The 19,738-nt window shown below is 40.7% G+C and overlaps 1 protein-coding gene across 1 annotated transcript in view; it reads right to left on the bottom strand.

The window, feature by feature from the left end:
- The window catches only part of LOC126297846 (annexin B9-like), a 37,317-nt gene extending 18,900 nt beyond the window's left edge, over nt 1-18,417 (bottom strand). The window contains exons 1-6 of the mRNA XM_049989098.1: nt 18,317-18,417; nt 17,041-17,080; nt 16,790-16,966; nt 12,582-12,786; nt 10,790-10,869; nt 6,880-6,952 (exon numbers count right to left, since the gene is read on the bottom strand). Of these exons, the coding sequence (XP_049845055.1) occupies nt 6,880-6,952; nt 10,790-10,869; nt 12,582-12,786; nt 16,790-16,966; nt 17,041-17,080; nt 18,317-18,378 (637 nt within the window). The 5' untranslated portion in view covers nt 18,379-18,417. The remainder of the gene's footprint in view (nt 1-6,879; nt 6,953-10,789; nt 10,870-12,581; nt 12,787-16,789; nt 16,967-17,040; nt 17,081-18,316) is intronic.
- Between the last annotated feature and the right edge of the window lie 1,321 nt (nt 18,418-19,738).

Raw genomic sequence — 19,738 nt, 5'->3', positions numbered from 1 at the left:
ACGAATGCGCCGCACGAAATGTACACCTCTGCGCTCTTCACCAGACTGCAAAAGAAGATCCCTATGGTAAATAACTCCCTGGACCATATTTAAACTCTTATGGGGTGTGATCATAACGGCAACATCGCCCAACTTGTCACAAGTGAGTAACCGTCGTGACTGGGCAGAGGATTCCGTTTGTATCAGGACTGACCCAGAGCGCATTTTTGACAAGCCCTCCACCTCCCCAAACTTGTCCTCTAAATGCTCGACGAAGAACTGAGGCTTTGTGGAGAGAAATGACTCCCATCAACCCTTGTACAAACTAAGAAGCGGGGCGAATAACTGCTACTGCCATCCTGAGACTTACGTTCCTCCCACGGTGTGGCCAGGGAGGGGAACGTTTTCGGATCTTATTTCTGAGCGTTAAACTGAGCCCGAGAACGCTTAGAGACTGCTGGCGGCTGGCCACCAGTGAGAGACGATGTACCATGCTTCATTGTGGGTCATCCGCCCTGATGCCACCTACTCCGATCAAGGGCCCTCCCCACGGGCGCCACACAGCCACGACAAGAGCCACCTGGCAGGATGGCCATTGCTGGGAGTCCCGATATCCCAGGAGGATAGGCATCTACTCCTTGGCATACATGGGGAGTAAACGGCGCAGGCATCAGTAGAGCGATCCCTGTGTTGTCAGGGGGCTACAACCAACAGGGTACATGGCGGCCCCACCACAACGGACTGGCTACCGTTCTGGATGTTAAGTAACATGTGGTCCATGGTCGCCGTCAGTGCAGAAAGAGGCACTGCACAGTGCAAGGTGTTATCTGCACGCAGAAAAAGAATCATGCCCAAGAGATGGAGAGCGGACAGGACTGCAGTTCAACGGTATAAGCTGGTGAAAGGTCTGATCGCAAGATGGACACAATGCACCAAGTAAGGCGCCCTTCCCCAATCGGCTCGCTCTTCGGAAAATTTTGAGATGGGGGTCAAACCCAACAGGGGACCATCATTTAAGGCCGAAAAGTTTGAGACTCCTTTTAGTCGCCCCTTACAACAGGCAGGAATACCGCGGGCCTATTCTAACCCCCGAACCCGCAGGGGGCGCCAATGATATGAAGCATTGCATAGTCTTACTAAAGCCTTTCACAGATTTTGCTACTGGCAGACCCTTGTATGAGTACTGTTTTGTTGTGTGCATGATGCATTTCCTTCACAACAAGTTTTATTCATGTTTTAATGTTTTAGTCCTTTGTTAGAGTTATTTCTCACCAGTCAAAATTACAAAAATTTAATAAAAAACCAGAATTCTAAAAGATTCCCAGGTTTTTCCCGGTTTTCTCATGGATGAAAAAATTCTCAGGTTTTTCCCCGGATGTCCTGGGTCGTTTACACCCTGCAACAGGCAATCCCACCTATGGGCGGATGTTAGGAGGGAGACATCACTTATTGACAAAGAGCATAGGGTACACAGGATGGCCAGGGAATTGGCAAATGCGTAAGAAACAAGGAGTTGGCTCCGTCTGATGTGTAGAGGGGGAATCCTCATTTCTGAGGAGACTACCAGCAGGACTAGGGCGAAAGGCACCAATAGGCAGATGCACCCCACAGTGATGGACAGGGTCAAGGAGTTTCAAAGTGGAAGGAGCTGCTGAGGCTTAAACCTGACCACCATAATGTAGTCTGGACAAGGCCAGAGCGAAGTCAAGATAGAGAAGAGTAGAACAGTCTGCACCTCCAAGATGTGTGGGCCAGGAGGTTTAGAACATTTAGCTTCCTGTGTGGTGAAAATGGACAGCCATTTCAGCTTGTTATCAAAAATAAGGCCCAAGAAACGGTACTGTGCTACAACATCGAGGAGCTGGTTGCCTACATGAAGTTCTGGATTGGGGTGTACCGTGGGGTTGATGACAAAAATGCATAACCCGTGTTTTGGAGGAAGAAAACTGGAGGCCATGGGCAGTGGCCCACACAGAGGCCCTGTCATATGGTGCCTTGGAGCTGGCACTCAGACGCTACAGAGTGGGAGCTGCACCAGATGCAAAAATCTGTCAATATACAACACCGGGGTAACCAGAGGCCCAACAGAGGTGAGCCCATTGATGGCAATGAGGAAGTGTGTGACACTTCATACAGAACCCTGTGGGATACCATTCCCCTGAATCTGAGGGGCACTGAGTGAAGTTCCAACTTCAACCCAGAAGAGCTGGCGAGAAAAACTTGCTGGTGAAAATCTAAAGGGTACCATGGAAGCCCCAGTCATAGGGGGTAACAAATGTGGTGGCATCAAGCCATGTCATACACCTTATGTAGTTCAAAGAAGACTGCAACAAAGTGCTGGTGGTGAGTAAAGGTCTGTCCGATAGTTGATTCCAATTGGAGTAAGTAGTCAGTTGGAGATTCCCTTGCCCAGAAGCCACACTGACACGGGGACATACAGCACAAGGTTTGAGTACTCAACATACTCTAAAGCTAACAATCCTAGCAGTTTACGAAGTACATTCATCAGGCTAACTGGGCGGTAGCTGTCAAGAGACGTTGGGTTTTCCCGGGATTAAGGATGGGGATAACTATACTGTCTCAGCATCTTGACAAAAGCATCCTCAAGCCAAATGGGGTTGAAGACCTTGAGAAACCGTTGCCTCTGGGAAACAGCAAAGTGTTGGATCATCTAGTTATGGGGGGAATCTGGGCCTGGGCTGTGTCATGTGAAGAGACAAGATCCTGCACCAATTCCCTTTAAGTGAAGGGTGCATTATAGGACTCAACTTGGTGCAGCATGAAACAGAGGTTCTGTGTTCAACTGTGTTTCTGCTGGAGAAAGATAGTAGGGTAGGACGAGGATGAAGATGCCATCGCTAAGTGTGTTGCAAGGTGTTCTGCAAGGACCATTGGATCAGTGCACAGAGCACCTTTGAGGCTCAGAACCTGGACAGTGGATTGTCGCTGGTGACCCACAAGGCTACCGAGCTTGGACCAAACCTGCAATAAAAAGGCATTAGTCACCAAGGAGGAAACATAGCACTTCCAGCATTCCTTTTTACTACACTGGATAAGATAACAAACCTTAGCACAGAGCGGCCTAAAAGTGCGGAGGTTGGTCTGAAAGGTGTCGCTTAAATTGCTGCAGCACCTGTTCGCAGTCCTAGACAGTGACTGCAACATCCTTGGTCCACCAGGGTAATGGTCAATGACGAGGGGGCCCTGTCGATAGGTGACAGCAGTGCCAGCAGCATGAAAAATAGTGGCAGAGATGCCTTGCACAACTACATCAATGGAATTCAAGAGGGAGGCGTGTAAGTGGACAGCAGATGTATATGAAGGGCAATTGGCCATGCAGAATGCCCAAAATGGGGCCTGTCTGCCTGGTGGCAGAAGGTAAATGACGACTGAAAAGTGGTCACCGTCACAAAGGTCATCATGGGATGATGAATGTAGGGAAGCCACGAGGGCAGGGGAGGAGATTGTGAGATTGATAAGAGAAGATACCATGAGCAGCACTGGTGTGGGTACAGAAACCACCATAGAGGAGACAAATCTAGTCCGTGATATATTGTTTAATTAGGATACCCCTACCCATTGAAGTGACAGTCCCTTACAGTGGATGGTAGGCATTGAAGTCCCAAAGGAGGAGAAATGCGAGCGGGAGTTGTTGGATTAAGGTAGACAGCAACAAAGTGGCCTACATGGAGGGAGAGAGACATTACAAAGGGTGATTGCTGGAGTCGTTTGCACTCTAACCGCTACCACTTCCAAGCTGGTACATGGAGGGGGGGGGGGGGGGGGAGGGGGGTCCAGGTCCAATTACTAATGACATCAGAGCAAACCAAAGTGCAGACCCACCAAATACTATGTCGGGGCCAGCATGGTTCCAACAGGATGCCCGATAACCACAAAATGTTTGAGTGTGGTAATCACGGAAATGCATTTCTTGAAGAACAAGACAGAATGCAGAATAGGAGGAAACAAGACGTTGCATTTCTGGTAGTATCCATTGCAATTCCATTGGATGATCACATGGCGAGAGTCTAAGATAAACATGAAGCCGAGGAGGAGTTGAGGTCGCTCAGTAGTTGTCACCAACAACGATGGTGATGACATCCATAAATAAGATGCCAGCCTCAGGTTGTGATGCGGGACATAGCAACTCCAAGGGCACATTGTCTTGAGATCTCTTACTCTTACTCTTACTCCTCCTCTTTCTGAGGTGGAGAAGGGCAGGGCACAGGGGGAGTACAAGCTTCTGCAAGATCTGGAACCAAAAGAGCGGGCAACCTTGGGGCACACAGATGGTGCACCTCGAGGCCGAGTGGTGGTAAGAGTCTTCTTGCCTGATAGATGCCTGGGAGAGGGGTCTAAGGAGGGAGCCCGATCACCAGCACATGCCAAAGAATGGAGGCACTTCAGCCGGGGAGGAAGAGAGGCTCCCTGACCTGAGGTCATGGGAACTGCAGGTGACGGGTAGCGGAGAGAGGGATGGCACTGTGGTGAGGATGCAAAAGTTGAAGATAGTGACACTGTATGGAGTGTCATACTTTGGGTGAGCCTCAGCGTAAGACAGGTGATCCAGGGACTTGGTAAGCTGGGCAATTCAGCAAGCAAAGGTAGTGGCAGTCAGCACAATTGACACACAGGTGGCAGAACACGGGCTTCCCTCATCGAGTGGACAGTCACAGTTGCCACACAACGTGTGTACCATACAGTGGCAAGGCATATGCCCAAAACACGAACACCGAAAGCACATAGGTGGAGGGACATATGCCTTCACAACGCATCTGTAGCACATAACCGTTACCTTCTCTGGGAATGCATCCCCTCCGAAGGGAGAATGAAGGCACCAGTGTTTTGTGCATTTGTGGCCCTTCTGCACATGTCGAACAAAATGAATGCCACACTGCTCCCGATTAGCCCAGGTTCACCATCAGTTTGCAGGATGAGGTCCCTATGAAAAAGGATTCCCTCAACCATATTCAGAAATTGGTGAGGATTAATAGACACCAGGACATTACGAAGACTATCACAGGCATGAAGACCTGCAGATTGGGTGCCAAAAGAAGCTGTAACCAACAGGGAGCCCAATCACATCTTACTAAGAAACTAGTTCACCAAACTTGTCCTGAATATTTGTCATGGAAATCTATGGCTTTGTCGTGGTGAAAGTGTCCCCATCTGTCTTAGTACAAACGAGGTAACAGAGGAAGGGTTTCATCCCAAGATGGCCAGCCTGGCCTTCCTCCCATGGTGTAGCCAGGGAAGGAGAGGTTGCATGGTCATACAAGGCAGCATTCAATGATCATTCACCATTTCAAGAGATAGCTGTTTGAGAAAAGAGATTTTTGCAACTTGATACACTTCTGTGCCAAGCACCCACCCTGATTCCACCTACTCCAACCAGAGGCTCTCCCCATGGGTGCCACGCAGCCACAGCAAGGGCTGTCTGGCACAGTGGCCGTTGCTGGGAGCTCCGATGCTACAAGATAAGCAACCACTGCTTGGCATACATGGGGAAGGAACAGCTTAGGTAGTAGTATTGTGGTTCTGTTGTGAAGGGGCTTAGCCATGTTGGTGGAGGGGGGGGGGGGGGATGGGGGGAGGAATTCCCACTGCATATACTAGGGAGGGAGTTCTTCCCCATATGGCTCACACTCAAAACAGTAAATTTTGAAGTGGAGGTCAAATCTCAAGTGGGGACCTGAACACCAGAAGGAACAAAATTGCAACCAATACAGGAATTCAGGTGGATAGCCAGGTCAAAATAGATCAGAACACCCAGAGATGAGAAAGAGGTGGCAATGGGGGAAGAGGCAAGGATAGGGAGGGAGGGCAGGAGGAAGGAAGAATTGGCTGCAGTAGCTCAGGGTCCCGTGTGGGCCAGGCACGAACTCAAAGGAACCATGGGCCCCTTGGAGGGGGGTTTAAATCTGAGGGATGGCCACTTCAGTGACTGGGGTCTATGTTGACTAGCTGGCATTTAAGTCTTGTGTCCAACAGAGTACATTGCACCACCACATGCAATAAGTTTAATGACTGCCAGATTACTGTGCATCACCTGTAGTCCGTTACAATGTGAGATTTTTAACTCAGCAGCAAGTTTATATGGGGGCTGAATGCAGCCCTATTTTTTCCATTATGTACTCCCATTCCAACATACTCCAGTATCCAGTGTAATGTGCTCACTTTTCTTAGTCTTTGTAGGCTGAAAGACAGCAAAATGACGCAAGTTCAGGTCTTGCACTGATCAGAAATACTGATATTAATTGCAAGTGAGTTATGAAGATGCATTGTGTGGTACGCAGAACAATGGTGTTTAATGCCAGTGACTAACAGTCACAACCTTGCATACAATTTCTTTCTGGCACTGCCGACAGGTGAGATCAACATCTACCATGACAATATTTTGTCGCAAAGAACCAGAACTGTTCAGAATATTAACCAACAGCACTTTCAACACAGTATTCCTGGAAAATGTAAAATTGTTTTCACACACTGTGCAGCAAATTTGCCAAGAAAGTTTACTTCAGCACACAATTTACTGCAGAGCATGGTCCATTCTGGAATTTACAGGATATTGTTTGTTCGCCCTGAAACTGGGTAATAGAAATTTTATGATGTTCATCTGCAAGAAGCATGATAAACTAAACTTCTCTATATTACAGAGTTATTTTTATAGTAGTTTTGATGAAAATTTCTAAACAGGTTGAAAGATACTATATATTTGAATTTGAAATTAGAGCTAAAGAATGGTAGAACCAAATTATGTTTCTTCAAAATGAATCACCCACAGCATGCACATACATTATACATAAGTCAGCTGGCTACGGTCTAAATTAACTTGGCCATTGTGGGTAATAACACACACAACCTCATCAAATATAATAACTGTTTCACATATACACTCACCTGCATTGAAAAGTGCCTCAGCATCACTTCTTGCAGCTGCATGATCAACTGCTTGGTTCTCATCTCTGTTGGCCTGAAAATCACAGTTCAGTTTTAGCACCAATTACTAATGCCCTTCAGTAAAAGGAGAAAAAATCTACAATATTCAAGTGAAATTTTTGTTAACAGCACTTCACAAAGGAAAGCAACCATTGTGAAACTTTGAAATACTGTTCCATTTATGCATTATTAATCTGAGTTTCACATGTTTGTCAGTCTAGGTTTATTTGGTGTTTACTTTTGTAAATATAAAATTTTACTTTGTTAATTTTGCACTTTTTCTTCAAGAAGCCTTTCCAATGAGTACAGCTTTGATAAGTAACACTGACACACTCCTGGGTGGTCTACTAAAAAGAGGAAGGAGCTCAAAGTAATTAAATGTCTTCCATTACTTTTTCTGTGTGCCACACACCAATTCTGTATGATTAACTGGTTGCCTTTCTCCAATTTTATGTATATACAGACTTCCATATTTGTAGAGCAGTCAAAAAGCACCTAACAATTTTGAAATACTGAAGTGTGAGTGCACTGAGTGACTGATTAGTAGGGTTGGAAAGAACCAAACCGTAAGCTCAACAGTCCTCTCCTGAAGGGATTAAAGCCTATGATTCCTAAGGGTACAAAGGTTGACAACTTTTATTTCTTAGCAGTTTTGTCAGAAGCGTAAAACAAGGTGAGAGGAAGAGCAACTGGAAAACAGCCACAAAACTTAGTGGAAGTGCAGGACATGGGATGACCAAATGCAGAAAAAGGTCTCCTGGGGATTCTCTTGCAATGAAAGGTCAGTTTCTGCATCCTCCATTGGACTGGGAATTTGTCCTCATACCAGATACAACTGAAGATGACAAATATCAAATTTAACTAGATTATATCATGCCTTGGCTACAGGTTGTGCGAGTTCAAGTGTTTAGGAGTTGGAATTTACTGAAAGAGGCCTTATGTACGATTCCAGACATTTTGCAACAGAGACGCTGTTTTCCTCTACAAGCCTTGCGTGACCAGAAAAACAATGAGCCTCTGTGTGGGGGCACATGGAAAGGGCATTTTGTTTCCTTCACTAGCAAGGAAAGGTGAGACATTTTCAACTGTGAAAGCTTTCATTTCCCCGAAGATAGTCAATTACACTGCTTGTAGTACTGTGGCAGTCTCATCCTGTAGTGCCACTGATGTATCCTTAGGAAGTAGCACAGCATCAGTTGCTAGGGCTGTGTTGAAAGCATGCCAATCTATTTTAATTGCACATAGTGGTGAGCACTTATATTTTCACTATGGAAGGGATGCAATTATCCTTCAGATGTCTCGTGCCATCTATTAGCTTGAGGGGAAGAGACTAAGTACAGCACAATGGCTGAATACATTTAGTGTGCCACAGGCACAACTAATTTGAGGGGGAGACATTTGTGTTCAATATGCATCGCCGAAGGACTTGTGATGATCTGTTCCATTTGATTTCATCAGTTGGCTGTTTAAACATAAACCTAAAAATTTATTGAGGGAAATTGATCCTGCAGTCTGTTGCCCCTTTACTCTCCAACTTTGCGACTTAACATTAACTATCAGACGTTTGCGACTCGTCTAGAGACATGGCCACTACAGACAGTAGACCCAATTATCTCTCACATGTGACTTGACAGCCAGAGCCTGTAATTCTGTACTGACTGGTACTTGCAGGCATTTTTAATGAGAAAGTACCAACACCAGCTAATGCTCTTTCAGGGCCAAATACTTCTGAATTAGTGAAGGTGATTACATGGAGCACAAATAAATGTTTCAGGAAACAAATTCCCTGAAACATTATGTTTATTAGAGGATGAAAGTATAGTAAGTTTCCTAGATGTTTAAAATACCCATACAGTTCTGTGGATAATGACTGTACATGGACAGTTTCAAAACTAGTGTTGGGGTGGCTGTTTTGATGCAACTGGAGTTTATGAATCAACTTACACCATTGGTTTTCTCTAATGTTCTTTTACATCCTTACACAGTTTTATCTCGAGCTGGGGTATTCAAGTGTTAATCTTGGCAGGAGGATGAGAACCATTTTAATATTGCTACATCCATAATTTGCACCACCTTTAACCACATGCTGACATCTGGCCACAGAACTGTTACGTCAAGTAGCCCCAGAGAAAGAACCACTCACCGAGTGGGATGCCACATGAGGAGTCATTTCAAGCTAGGGCAAGGGAACCAAGGTCTCAGTGCAGGTAAAAATGGAAACAAGAAGGGATTCTGTTGCCCCTCTTTCCCCTCATGAAAGATGTTTTAGGACATCACCAGGGTCTGACATTGAGGGACAAGTGGGTGTCTTAACTAGTACTAAGGAAGGTGACAATTACTCTATTTGCAGGGATTTGGAACTGGATGTAGGCACTGTTTCCTTTGCTTTTAAATACAGAGGTAGTCAATAATTTGTACTTTTTATTCCTGTCCTTAAACAGATCATTTCAAAAGAGAGGGGAATGCTCTCCACAGTTTACACACATTAATGTGTTGGTTCCGTTGTTCTCATGATGCAACTGTCCACTGCCTTCACAGTAGAAGTCATTTGTGCCTACAACACAAACCTTTAGAACACCATATAGCTTTTCACTGCGATTTATTACTTTTATTTTTCCAGTAGTATGTTTCTTTCAAAACCCGAACTAGAAGCATCAGTAGCTTCTGTTCTCTTTTGTCCCCCCTTGGATATAATGAAAAATGTATACTCTGTTTCAGGTTTGCATACAGTGTTTCAGTTGCTCCAATGTCAGATTGCAATGAAAATTGAAACCTTTTGTATCACAGACTTTTGAAGAGTGGTGGTTGAAGTGATGTTACATAGCTCACAGGAGAGCAATGCTTGTGTCAATAGCAGCCATCATTAACTGGAATACGAGTTATTCACATTTTTTTGATTTATGTTACTTTCACAAATTTGTCCTTTATGCACTTTAGGGGAAAGAAGAAAAAACAAAATGTCTTGCAATCAAATAGGAGTCTTTCTTACACTTTCTTTCAAATTACCTTTCCTTCCACAGAGTGGCCAATGAAGTACGTCTTTGGGTCATATTTTCAGTGAATATGCCTATTTAATCTGGTGATACCACTGTGGTCTTCTGTACCAAGGAAAGTAGTTTTGTTCCTGAGGGGAGCAGAATTGTGTATCTAGTCTCCGTATATGACTGTCAAGTAAAGGAATGATCATTTGATATTGTTAACAGCAATGTTTATAGCGGTAAGTGATTAGCAGAACTATTAAAGACCAAGAGATTTTCCACCATCTGAATTCATATGTACGTCTAATGAGGTAGTGCCACATCATCTGAGAGCAGTTTTCGTGTGTCCTGACAGTCATAATAACGATATCACAGACTAACAACTGCTAAAGCTGTCTGCTTTTCTGGGTAAATATAACTTGTCAATCTGTAAGACAACTTAAGAAGTCCAGTAGATGAATTTTATTTTCTAAAGCATAACAATGAAGTTTTAGAATGTGTCAGAGAAAGGAAAAACCATCCTAAAACCAATTTAACATGCTGAACAGAACAAACATTTGTCAAGCAACTGGCCATTACTAACATGCAACTTTCCCATTGTGCACACAAGCATATAAAATCTAAATTACTAAGCAAAGTAGGCCAACATATTGCCTGTTTTATTCTGTCTCAGTACTTTCAATTGATTTATTTAGCAATTTTCCGATGTTTTGCCTGCACTGGCAGTCATCAGCAATGGAGGGTGAGGCTTTGAGAAGTCAGCTGCTCACACCAGCAAAACACAAACAAAATTATATTTTGGTGAAAGATCAAGACAAAAACCAACAGGCAATAAGTAAAGAAGTGGCCAAGACAGCCACAACAATTTTGTACAAAACAGGTACTTTACTCACCATGCACAAAGAAACAAGGAGTCGTTTGAAATGGCCTGATGTGTCTCCTTTCAAATCACTCTCCAAACTTTTGCCATACACTTTAACAAAGTAAAATTTATGATCAGGAAACAGTTTTATCAATCTTGCATTAAAGCTCCTTCAATTCGAAAACTTGTTGTACCCTTCACCACAAAAACTCAATTCATGATGGCAAGCAACTACTCACATTTATCAGTTTAAAACGCAAAATCAAAACTTGCTAAGACCAGACTTTTTTTTTTTTTTTTTTTTTTTTTTAAATTCAGATCAAAGAGACATTACAGTTTAATGATCATGCTGTGCCAAGGGAAACATGTTACACATTCTAACATCTTAGGTAAGACAAGTCACAGTATGACATAACTTATGTTTACTGGAGAGTGAGAAAAAAACCAACACCCAAAAACTAAGTCATCAATATGAATATTTTATCTTTTGTAAGACTATTACAGGTCATTAATGGTAAACTTAATATTTAGCTTTCAAAATTTATACTATTTGGAAAACATAACAAAAGTGAAATTTTAAGTTTTAAATGTGGTTAAATACCACTCATACACAACTATGATACTGGAATATTAATCTAGGCTCAAATACTCCATGATAAAGGTGTAACCATTATTACTACACAAATTACCGTTGTTACCATTAATGAGACTATTGGAACGGGGCTGCAAACTTCCTAGTCACTATTGCTGTAACAATTCTCTTTGTCAAGATACTACCCACTCACCTATTACCAGTACCACTTTCAACTATAGGACAAGTTTTTCATTCGTGGAGGTGCCATTACAGATCACTAATGGAATTGTGTTAAACATTATTTGCTCTGTGGCTGGCTACAAATAATAATCAAAATTACAGGAATTATGAAATCACCCTTCTGCAGCTACAAACTGTACTTTAAGTTCCAAATTCATTAACAGTATCACAAATGCTACAAATTAAACATGCAGAATGCAATAATTGAAGGAAACTACTGCAAATCCATTTTTAATTCATTGTTATATTCCAGAAGGTCCTACCTTTGTGACATCACACTAACTAAAGGTCAATCTACACAGGTGCCAGATATCTAAATTTATTATCTACAGAGAGAAATGAGCTTCACGAACTTTTATTATAATTATCAAGGGTTTTTTCCCAATAAAACTGCACCAAAAGAGACTGAAAATACGAACTGTGAAACTGTAAAATCATCATGGCAGAGATCATAAATTTATCTTTCGTACATCAGTGCACCTCACTTAGTTTTCTTTTTTCCATTACAAGCTACCAGCTTAGTATATACGTTAAGGGAAATGACCAAATTGATGGGGATTGCCAGATGAAATTTGAAGCTCATTCCTAAATACTAATCTGTTCTCTATGTGGCACTCTACTGTTCCACAATGAGTAACTCAATACCATTACAAACCAAGTAATTTATGCAACTCAGTATGTTGAATGAACCTTCTTGGATCAAGATATTAGGTTTTGGACACATTTTGACACGTCTTTTGAAACCTGATGTTCTTATCCGAGTTACTTATTGTTATTGTAGGAAATGTGTGTTTCCTCAGTCACTGAGAAGGTATTTTTAATTCAGTAATTATGGCAAAGGGAAAGCTTAACTTTCTACAAATTTATCATGCCCTCATGTCTATTACAGCAATTAATAGGGCATTATAGTACATTTGTAAAGGCAATTTTTTTTGCTGTAGATCCAACACACTAATGTTCGAGTCATTACATGCACAGAGGCAAATTGTTCCACAAAAATGGTACTCACAGTTTTCATAGAATGTTGATATGGTCTTGATACCATAATTGCTCAGGGTACACAGTATCTCAATAATAGCTTCCTCATCAGTTCCTATTCCAGCCATGGCATCATGTAGTTCCTTAGCATAATACTGAGGAAGCGGTGTCATCAGCCCAATGATAACATCCTCAAATTTGCCACTCAGTTCACTCTTCAATTCCTTTATCAAATCCTGGAAGACATTTGTTTAATTACTTCAATAGTACAATTTTAGAGTATTGTACTTCTGCATTTACTAGCACTTTTTCTTAATCACTGGGTATGAAAATCTGGCATTTTAAGGAGCCAAAATTTCCATTCCCTTTAACAATTAGCAACAATAAAATATACATTACAGGAAAATGCATCTGGATGAGGGCCAGATGTTCTGGCAAAACCCTCACTTTAAATTTGTGACTATGTAGATCAATTAATAATATGAATACATTATCCAAGTTTGATAACACACACCACCACCACCACCACCACCACCACCACCACACACAAGGTTGCCTAACTTCAAGACTGTAGCACCTGAGAGAAAAATGCTGGAGAAGGAAATCTGGGGGAGGGCCAATGATCCTACACTGCAACTTTGAAGAGCTGTGAGTGCACACGACTTTCCTGCATGGATAATGAGAGCACATGTGTAAAAGTGGTTGCACAGTGGATGGACGATGTTATGGGGCTGCGAAAGCATCATAAGGGTAATTCCTACACAAAAAATTGCAACTGCAGCTCAGTTCCATCACTGACTGGAAGAAAGAGCACCAATTAAATATCCACTCCACCTTGTCTCAACTCTAGCCACTAATTCCCACTTCAACAGGGAGATCTTACTTGGAGGAGCAGAGTTTGGAATGTGACATCCAAAGCTCTCATTTACAACCAAATCCCATCATCACACACCAACTTTTTTTTCAGTAATGCTGGAAACAAAATTCCATGAGTTGAGGACACTCAACACCTTACCAGGGATGGGACATTGTCTGCATATATTGAAGTAGCAGTGAGGAAGTAGCACTGTGGGGAGGTAGGACCAGGTACAATTTGCTTATTTACATAATAAAGACTCAGTACCAGAAACTAATGAAGACTATGGGGAGAAGCACCATAAGAAACAAAGGATGTTTCCTCATTAGCTCATGTACGGAACTATCATATGACATGTCTCCCATTACAATCAAATACCTAAAATAATCACCGCATGGTGCTCGCCTTAATCTTGACAAACCTACCTCCAGCAGGGTCACATTATCCTTGGTTAAATAATCTGAAAACTCAGAGAAAGGGACAAACTCCTTGAAGCTCTAGACAGGGAAGCAATTAACCATATACTCCAAGATAATTTCTTAATAGCTAGTCAGAGCAATGCAATTACAGCTGTGCTGTCACGTACAATTTTTCCTTGTTCTCAGGAGACGAATTAATATGGCTGTACCAGGAATTTTTCTGGTTGTGGGAGAGAAACTAAAGGAGAACTTTCTTAGCATATTTTATGACATGCTTGGCAGTGGAACCCAAGTGCCCATCACCTGTCTTTGCAATCACAGTAGCAGCTGGTTCTCAGTGAAGGTAATTTGATCAAAATGCTGCACTATAGTATGATGAAAGCCTCCTATGCTCAAAAACATTCATTCTTTACTGTAATGCTGCAAGGACACTGTCCACCTCCAACTGAAATCTTGCTGCTTCCAATAGATGCAGTGGTTTAGCAGAAAAGTCAGGTTTAGGAACATTATTCAAATTTTTAACTATTGCAGCAAGAGCTTTATTCGTGTCAAAATGTTTAAATTTTCATACTTCTCGTGCTGGAAGGGATGAGCACTACCTTTAGCCCACTCCATATGGACATTGTCGTTTCTGGAAACATTTCTTTGAACAGGGAAGCAACTCGAATGGATTTAAGACAGAAGAACAGTGGTCCTCATTGCATACCAAATTCTCATCCCTCCAGGACCTGAACTAATGTTCAAACCATTTGAACTTTTTTTTTTTTTTTTTTTATTGTTCACAGGTTCCAGCTGAGCTGGTGACCTTACCTTTAACAGAGTATGGTTTCAAATTTCAGGTACAGCTAAATCTGTATATTGACAGTTTCAGACAGTTTGCTCCAAAATATACTGAATAAGTGCACATGTGCAGTGGAGAGCAAAAAGGAAAAGATTCAGCTATTCATTATAAAATTCAACGCAGTATATGGAAGAGGCAATACCTATGCAATTTGACAAAATTGCAATTCAACCCACCTCTCCTTCTGAAATTATGAAAATAAATTCAGTCAAAAGTAAGAGGAAACGTGGAATTTCCAATATTTCCAACAGAGTCCTAAAGCTTGCTCCCAACAAATAAGATTCAGCCACATGTGCAGCAGCTCACTGAAACACAGCATTTTTCCAGAGACTGGAATATGCTGTTAAACCATTGCATAGAAAAGGAGCTAGGCCTGATGCTAACAACTACCACCCAATCTCACTTCTTACAGCTTCAACATTCTTGGAGTAATATATTCAAGAGTAGTATCACATTTGTAAGTCCACATCTGTAGCGCAGCAGTAGCGTTACTGCCTACCCATGCAAGGGGGGTCCGGGTTCAATTCCTGGCAAAGGACTAAGTGTTTCGTGTGCATGATTTTCATCATAATTGACACACAAGTTGCCGAAATGGTGTCAGCTAAGAAGACTATCAATACAGTAGCCCAACCCCGAAGGGGATATACCAGCCAATAAATGCCATACGATTATTTCCATTTTATCACATTTGTAAAAATGAAGCACTAAGAATATCAATTCAGTTTTCAGAAAGGCTTTTCAACAGAAAATGCAAACACCGCCCATTGGGATATTTTGTGATCTCTCAAAGGCTTTTGATTGTGTGAATCATGAAATAATTCTAGATAAGTTTACGTATTGTGGTATGAGTGGGACAGTGCATAAATGGTTTAATTCATATTTAACTGCAAGACTGCAAAAGGTTGCAATTAATAGTACAGATACTCTGCAAAGACATCAGTAGAGTCCTAACTGGGGAGGTATCAAGAATGGTGTCTCACAGGGTTCAGTCTTTGGCCCTTCACTGTTCTTGATACATAATGAGCTGCCACTCTATATGCATGAAGATGCAACACTAGTTCTTTTTGCTGATATAAGTATAGTAATTACACCCAACAATCAGTTGGAAATCAGTTGAGGAAATCGTAAATATCCCTCAGAAAATTATGTGGTTCTCTGCAAATGGACTCATTAAATTTTGAGAAGAAACAGTTTACACAATTCTGGAAAGTAAATGCCATAACACCCACCATTGATAAATATAGTATACAATCAAGTCTGTTGCCGAGGCAGAATATTCAAAATCCTTTGTGTGTGCATTGATGAAAAATTGGAATGGAAGCTACTTATACTATCATGGTTATTCAAAACTTGGGTAATGAACATATCATTAAATTAGCCTACTGTGCCTATTTCCATTCACAGCTTTCATGTGGCATATTTTGGGGCAATTTGTCACTATGAGAGGTAAAGTATTCGTTTCACAAATGCATGTAATGAGAATAATAGCTATAGCCCACCCAAGATCATTTTGCAGACATTTGTTTAAGGAACTAGGGTTATTCACAGTACCAATGTTCACTTCTTAAATTATTTGTTAATAACGCATCCCAATTCAAAAATAGCAGCAGAGTAGATAGCAACAATAAAAGAAAGGACGATCTTCACTATTCTGGTTGAAATCTCACATTGGCACAGAAAGGGATAATTTGTCATATAGCATTAAAAGTCTGACAGCCAACCAAAATTAAAAGCAAAATGAAATAATTTCTGATTGACACGTAGTCAGGTGAATTTTGAAATGAGAAGAAAAAAAAAAAAATTATTTTGTGTAAGGAAAGCTTCTGTTAAAGTAACATCCCACATCATGAAATGTATACATGATCTATGGAAGATTTATGTATGCATGCATTTTGCCAAGACACATTCATCTGCTTTACCGGTATATTACAAAGCATTCACTCTGCCGATCAATCTTTACAGGAATTTAAACAGCATACTAATCAGATTGAGTCAATGAAATATAAATTAATATTAGTCTAATCCAGTATGTTATCTACGCAACTAGTTTCAAGTTTAATTACAACCATTAACCATCAGCATTTTAATAATTCTGAACTACCGACCATTATAAAGCACATTACCTTCCCATAGAGAGTTTTGAAGGTTTCAGCAATTTCAAGCCGCTGCACAATTCCCCTATGTGCGAGAACATCTATTATGGCTTGTTCATCCGTACCAAACCCTTTCATTGCTTTTCTTAACACTTCTGCATCAGCTTTTGCATCAAACGGCTGAGCAGGAAAAACTGTAGGTTTGCACTGCAAGAAACATGGTGTCATAAGAAAAGGAACTAGCATTTCCATACGTGCCAACTGATCAGCTACTTACATACCTGTGCAGGGTAATACTGGCTGCTCATTTTGACAATTTGCCTACAACAAAAGTTTAACAGTAAGTACAGAAAATTATGTACACAACATTAAATTACACAATTAGTAAATTTTAAAGCACCTCTAATCACAAAAACCTCCATTGGAGAAACAAAATAAGCAACACGTTTTAATAGTGCCAGGTAGTTCAATATACTAACTTCAAATTTTGCATACAGTAACACAACTTTACCGACTAGTAACACAACTAATTTCCACTTCTGAAATTTTGTCTATTCACAGTTTCAAAGTATGATGTCAGGACAAAGAAAGAGCTCTCACTGACATCAATATACATTTCATTAGCTGTAACAGTTTATCTCCAGAAAAACATTATGCTATGCAGCATGACCTTTATTGAAATTTACTCTCACAGCTACAAATTTCATAGGAACAGGTATATTTCATAGAACCTTGGCAACATAAGGTCAACAAACACGAAATGAATTTGTAACTGCTCCTGTTCTCCAAGTCTTTTTGACAGGTCACAAATCCAAAGTCAGCAAGGTTTAACCACCGCCAAAACATAGTCTTGTAAGTAAAATATTTCTCTAAATTTATTACATTCGATACTGTAACAAAACACCTGTTCTCCAATAAGTCAGATTACAGTTTTCCTACAAGTTACAGAAACTCTTGTTTCGCTTTGGCGATTATTGAAACATACTAGTTACAAACTCATGCAAACTGCGATATATATATATATATATATATATATATATATATATATATATATATATAAACAGTATTTGCATCCTCTGATACATGTTCCACAAAAGAATCGCTCAATCCATGCGATACTTATTACACAATTTTCAATGTAACACCAGCCGTCAGAAAGACAAATTCAAGGAATTTACAAAATGAATTTTTCTGTAACTAATGTGAACTGCGCTTATTGCACAGTTTCATTCTATCACACTAATTGCTAGTCTTCCAGACAATACAGATATTGGAAAAAGCAGTGCAACTTTAAACACGCAGGAAACCAGAAAATTAATTACGGCAGTCACAGCCGAAAGCCGTGCCAATACATTTATTATTGCACGTTTCCTTTCTCTGAACCGTACCAATGAACTTTGTACGATGCGTCAGTTTTATTTACTAGCACTACTAACAATGCCAAAACTTTCAAACAACACAAACACAGCACAAAAATTAACATACTATTCGAAACACTAGAACATAAGACTCTACTACATACTAAAGGAGAGGAAGGAAAACATAATAAACTTACACAGTTTCAACACTAAATCTCTCAAACTGTCAACTGCAGTCAATAAGAGTTCGACAGACAACATAAAAGCCGCAACCTTATGACGTAAGACCTACGCCCATTCGCAGGTATCCAACACTAGAAAATAAAATTTCTCTTCTCAGTCTAATGTCCCTCTTGAACAATGTTTGGATATTTGTCTTCCAGCAGGAGTTGAACGAAGTTTTTGTCATAGAAAGGAAACTTTGCAGCTTTCATACGTTAAAAATGTCTTTAATCATCGACCTCTTGTATCAAATAGATTAAGTGGCGTCTGAGATCTCAAGAATCACAAAAATTAATTTTCTGTGTATATGTAATTATATGTCTGCTGTTAAACTGTTGTGTTTAATAGGCGAATATGAAGTAACTGGTTCTATGACTTTTACTTGGGCTCTGTTAAACTATTTGCAAATAGTTGATCATATATCCAGTTTTAAGCTTAAGTAATACATAATCCTATTTCAGATAATGAAGATCTGACACCTGGGAATCTCACTTTGAAGTAGACATTACAACATCTCTTTCGTTCGGTTAATGATGTATATACTGACAGTATCTACATTCCTTAAAAGGTTCCTATCTGTAAAATAATTTGCAGCATGTCTGCTCTTGCTGTCATACACGCCATACGTTATAGCAAACTGTTATCACAGTCCAAGCAGTTACTATGACAGGAATGAATCAGTGATGCAGATCGTGTGTCCTGTAATGCAGAATATATACCGAGTCACCATGGTAGAACAAACCTTTCATGGTGTTATGAAAGATGGCTACAGAGTTTATTTTAGTATCCCTCATTGTACATGCATGCTGAACAAGGTAAGGAATTGCTGAGTGATCAGTTTTCGAATGTGTACACAAACGACAAAGCAACGATGCTGATATCGTCATTTGCGAATTTTGTAAGGTTTCTTCTAGGATAATAAACTACAGAATCTTACCCACAAACCTCAGTCGCAGAACCTGACGATATATTTTTGTGGGAAGGAGAGATATTTACTGGGTTTAGGTAGAGGTACTACCTAAACAGGTTTTCAGGACATTGTTAAATAGCTTAGAGATGAGTACCTTGCGTAAATCGTGTGAAGTAGGTGACAGCATTCTGGTAAAATATGCCATTGAATAGACTTCTTTACAGGAAGGTAGGAAGGATGACTCCACAAATGTCAATAATTACCACCCTTTGTCACATCTTACAAGTAAACCTATCCAAGAGACACATTTCGAATTTGATCGTCTTTGAGCATATTTCAGTGCAATGCAAAATAAGAAACATATTTTTTTGTACATGCCCATAGGGCTGTCAAGAAAATGAAACACCTTCATGAAAAAATCGAGTTTAATGCACTCTAAAAATAAGAAATTAAACGATGCACTATGAACGAGTTATGCTAATTGGTCAC

The sequence above is a fragment of the Schistocerca gregaria genome, chromosome X, assembly GCF_023897955.1.
Source record: "Schistocerca gregaria isolate iqSchGreg1 chromosome X, iqSchGreg1.2, whole genome shotgun sequence".
Taxonomy (NCBI): Eukaryota; Metazoa; Arthropoda; class Insecta; order Orthoptera; family Acrididae; genus Schistocerca; species Schistocerca gregaria.
Note: the sequence above shows the minus strand (reverse complement) of the source record. Positions and strands in the feature narration are given on the sequence as shown.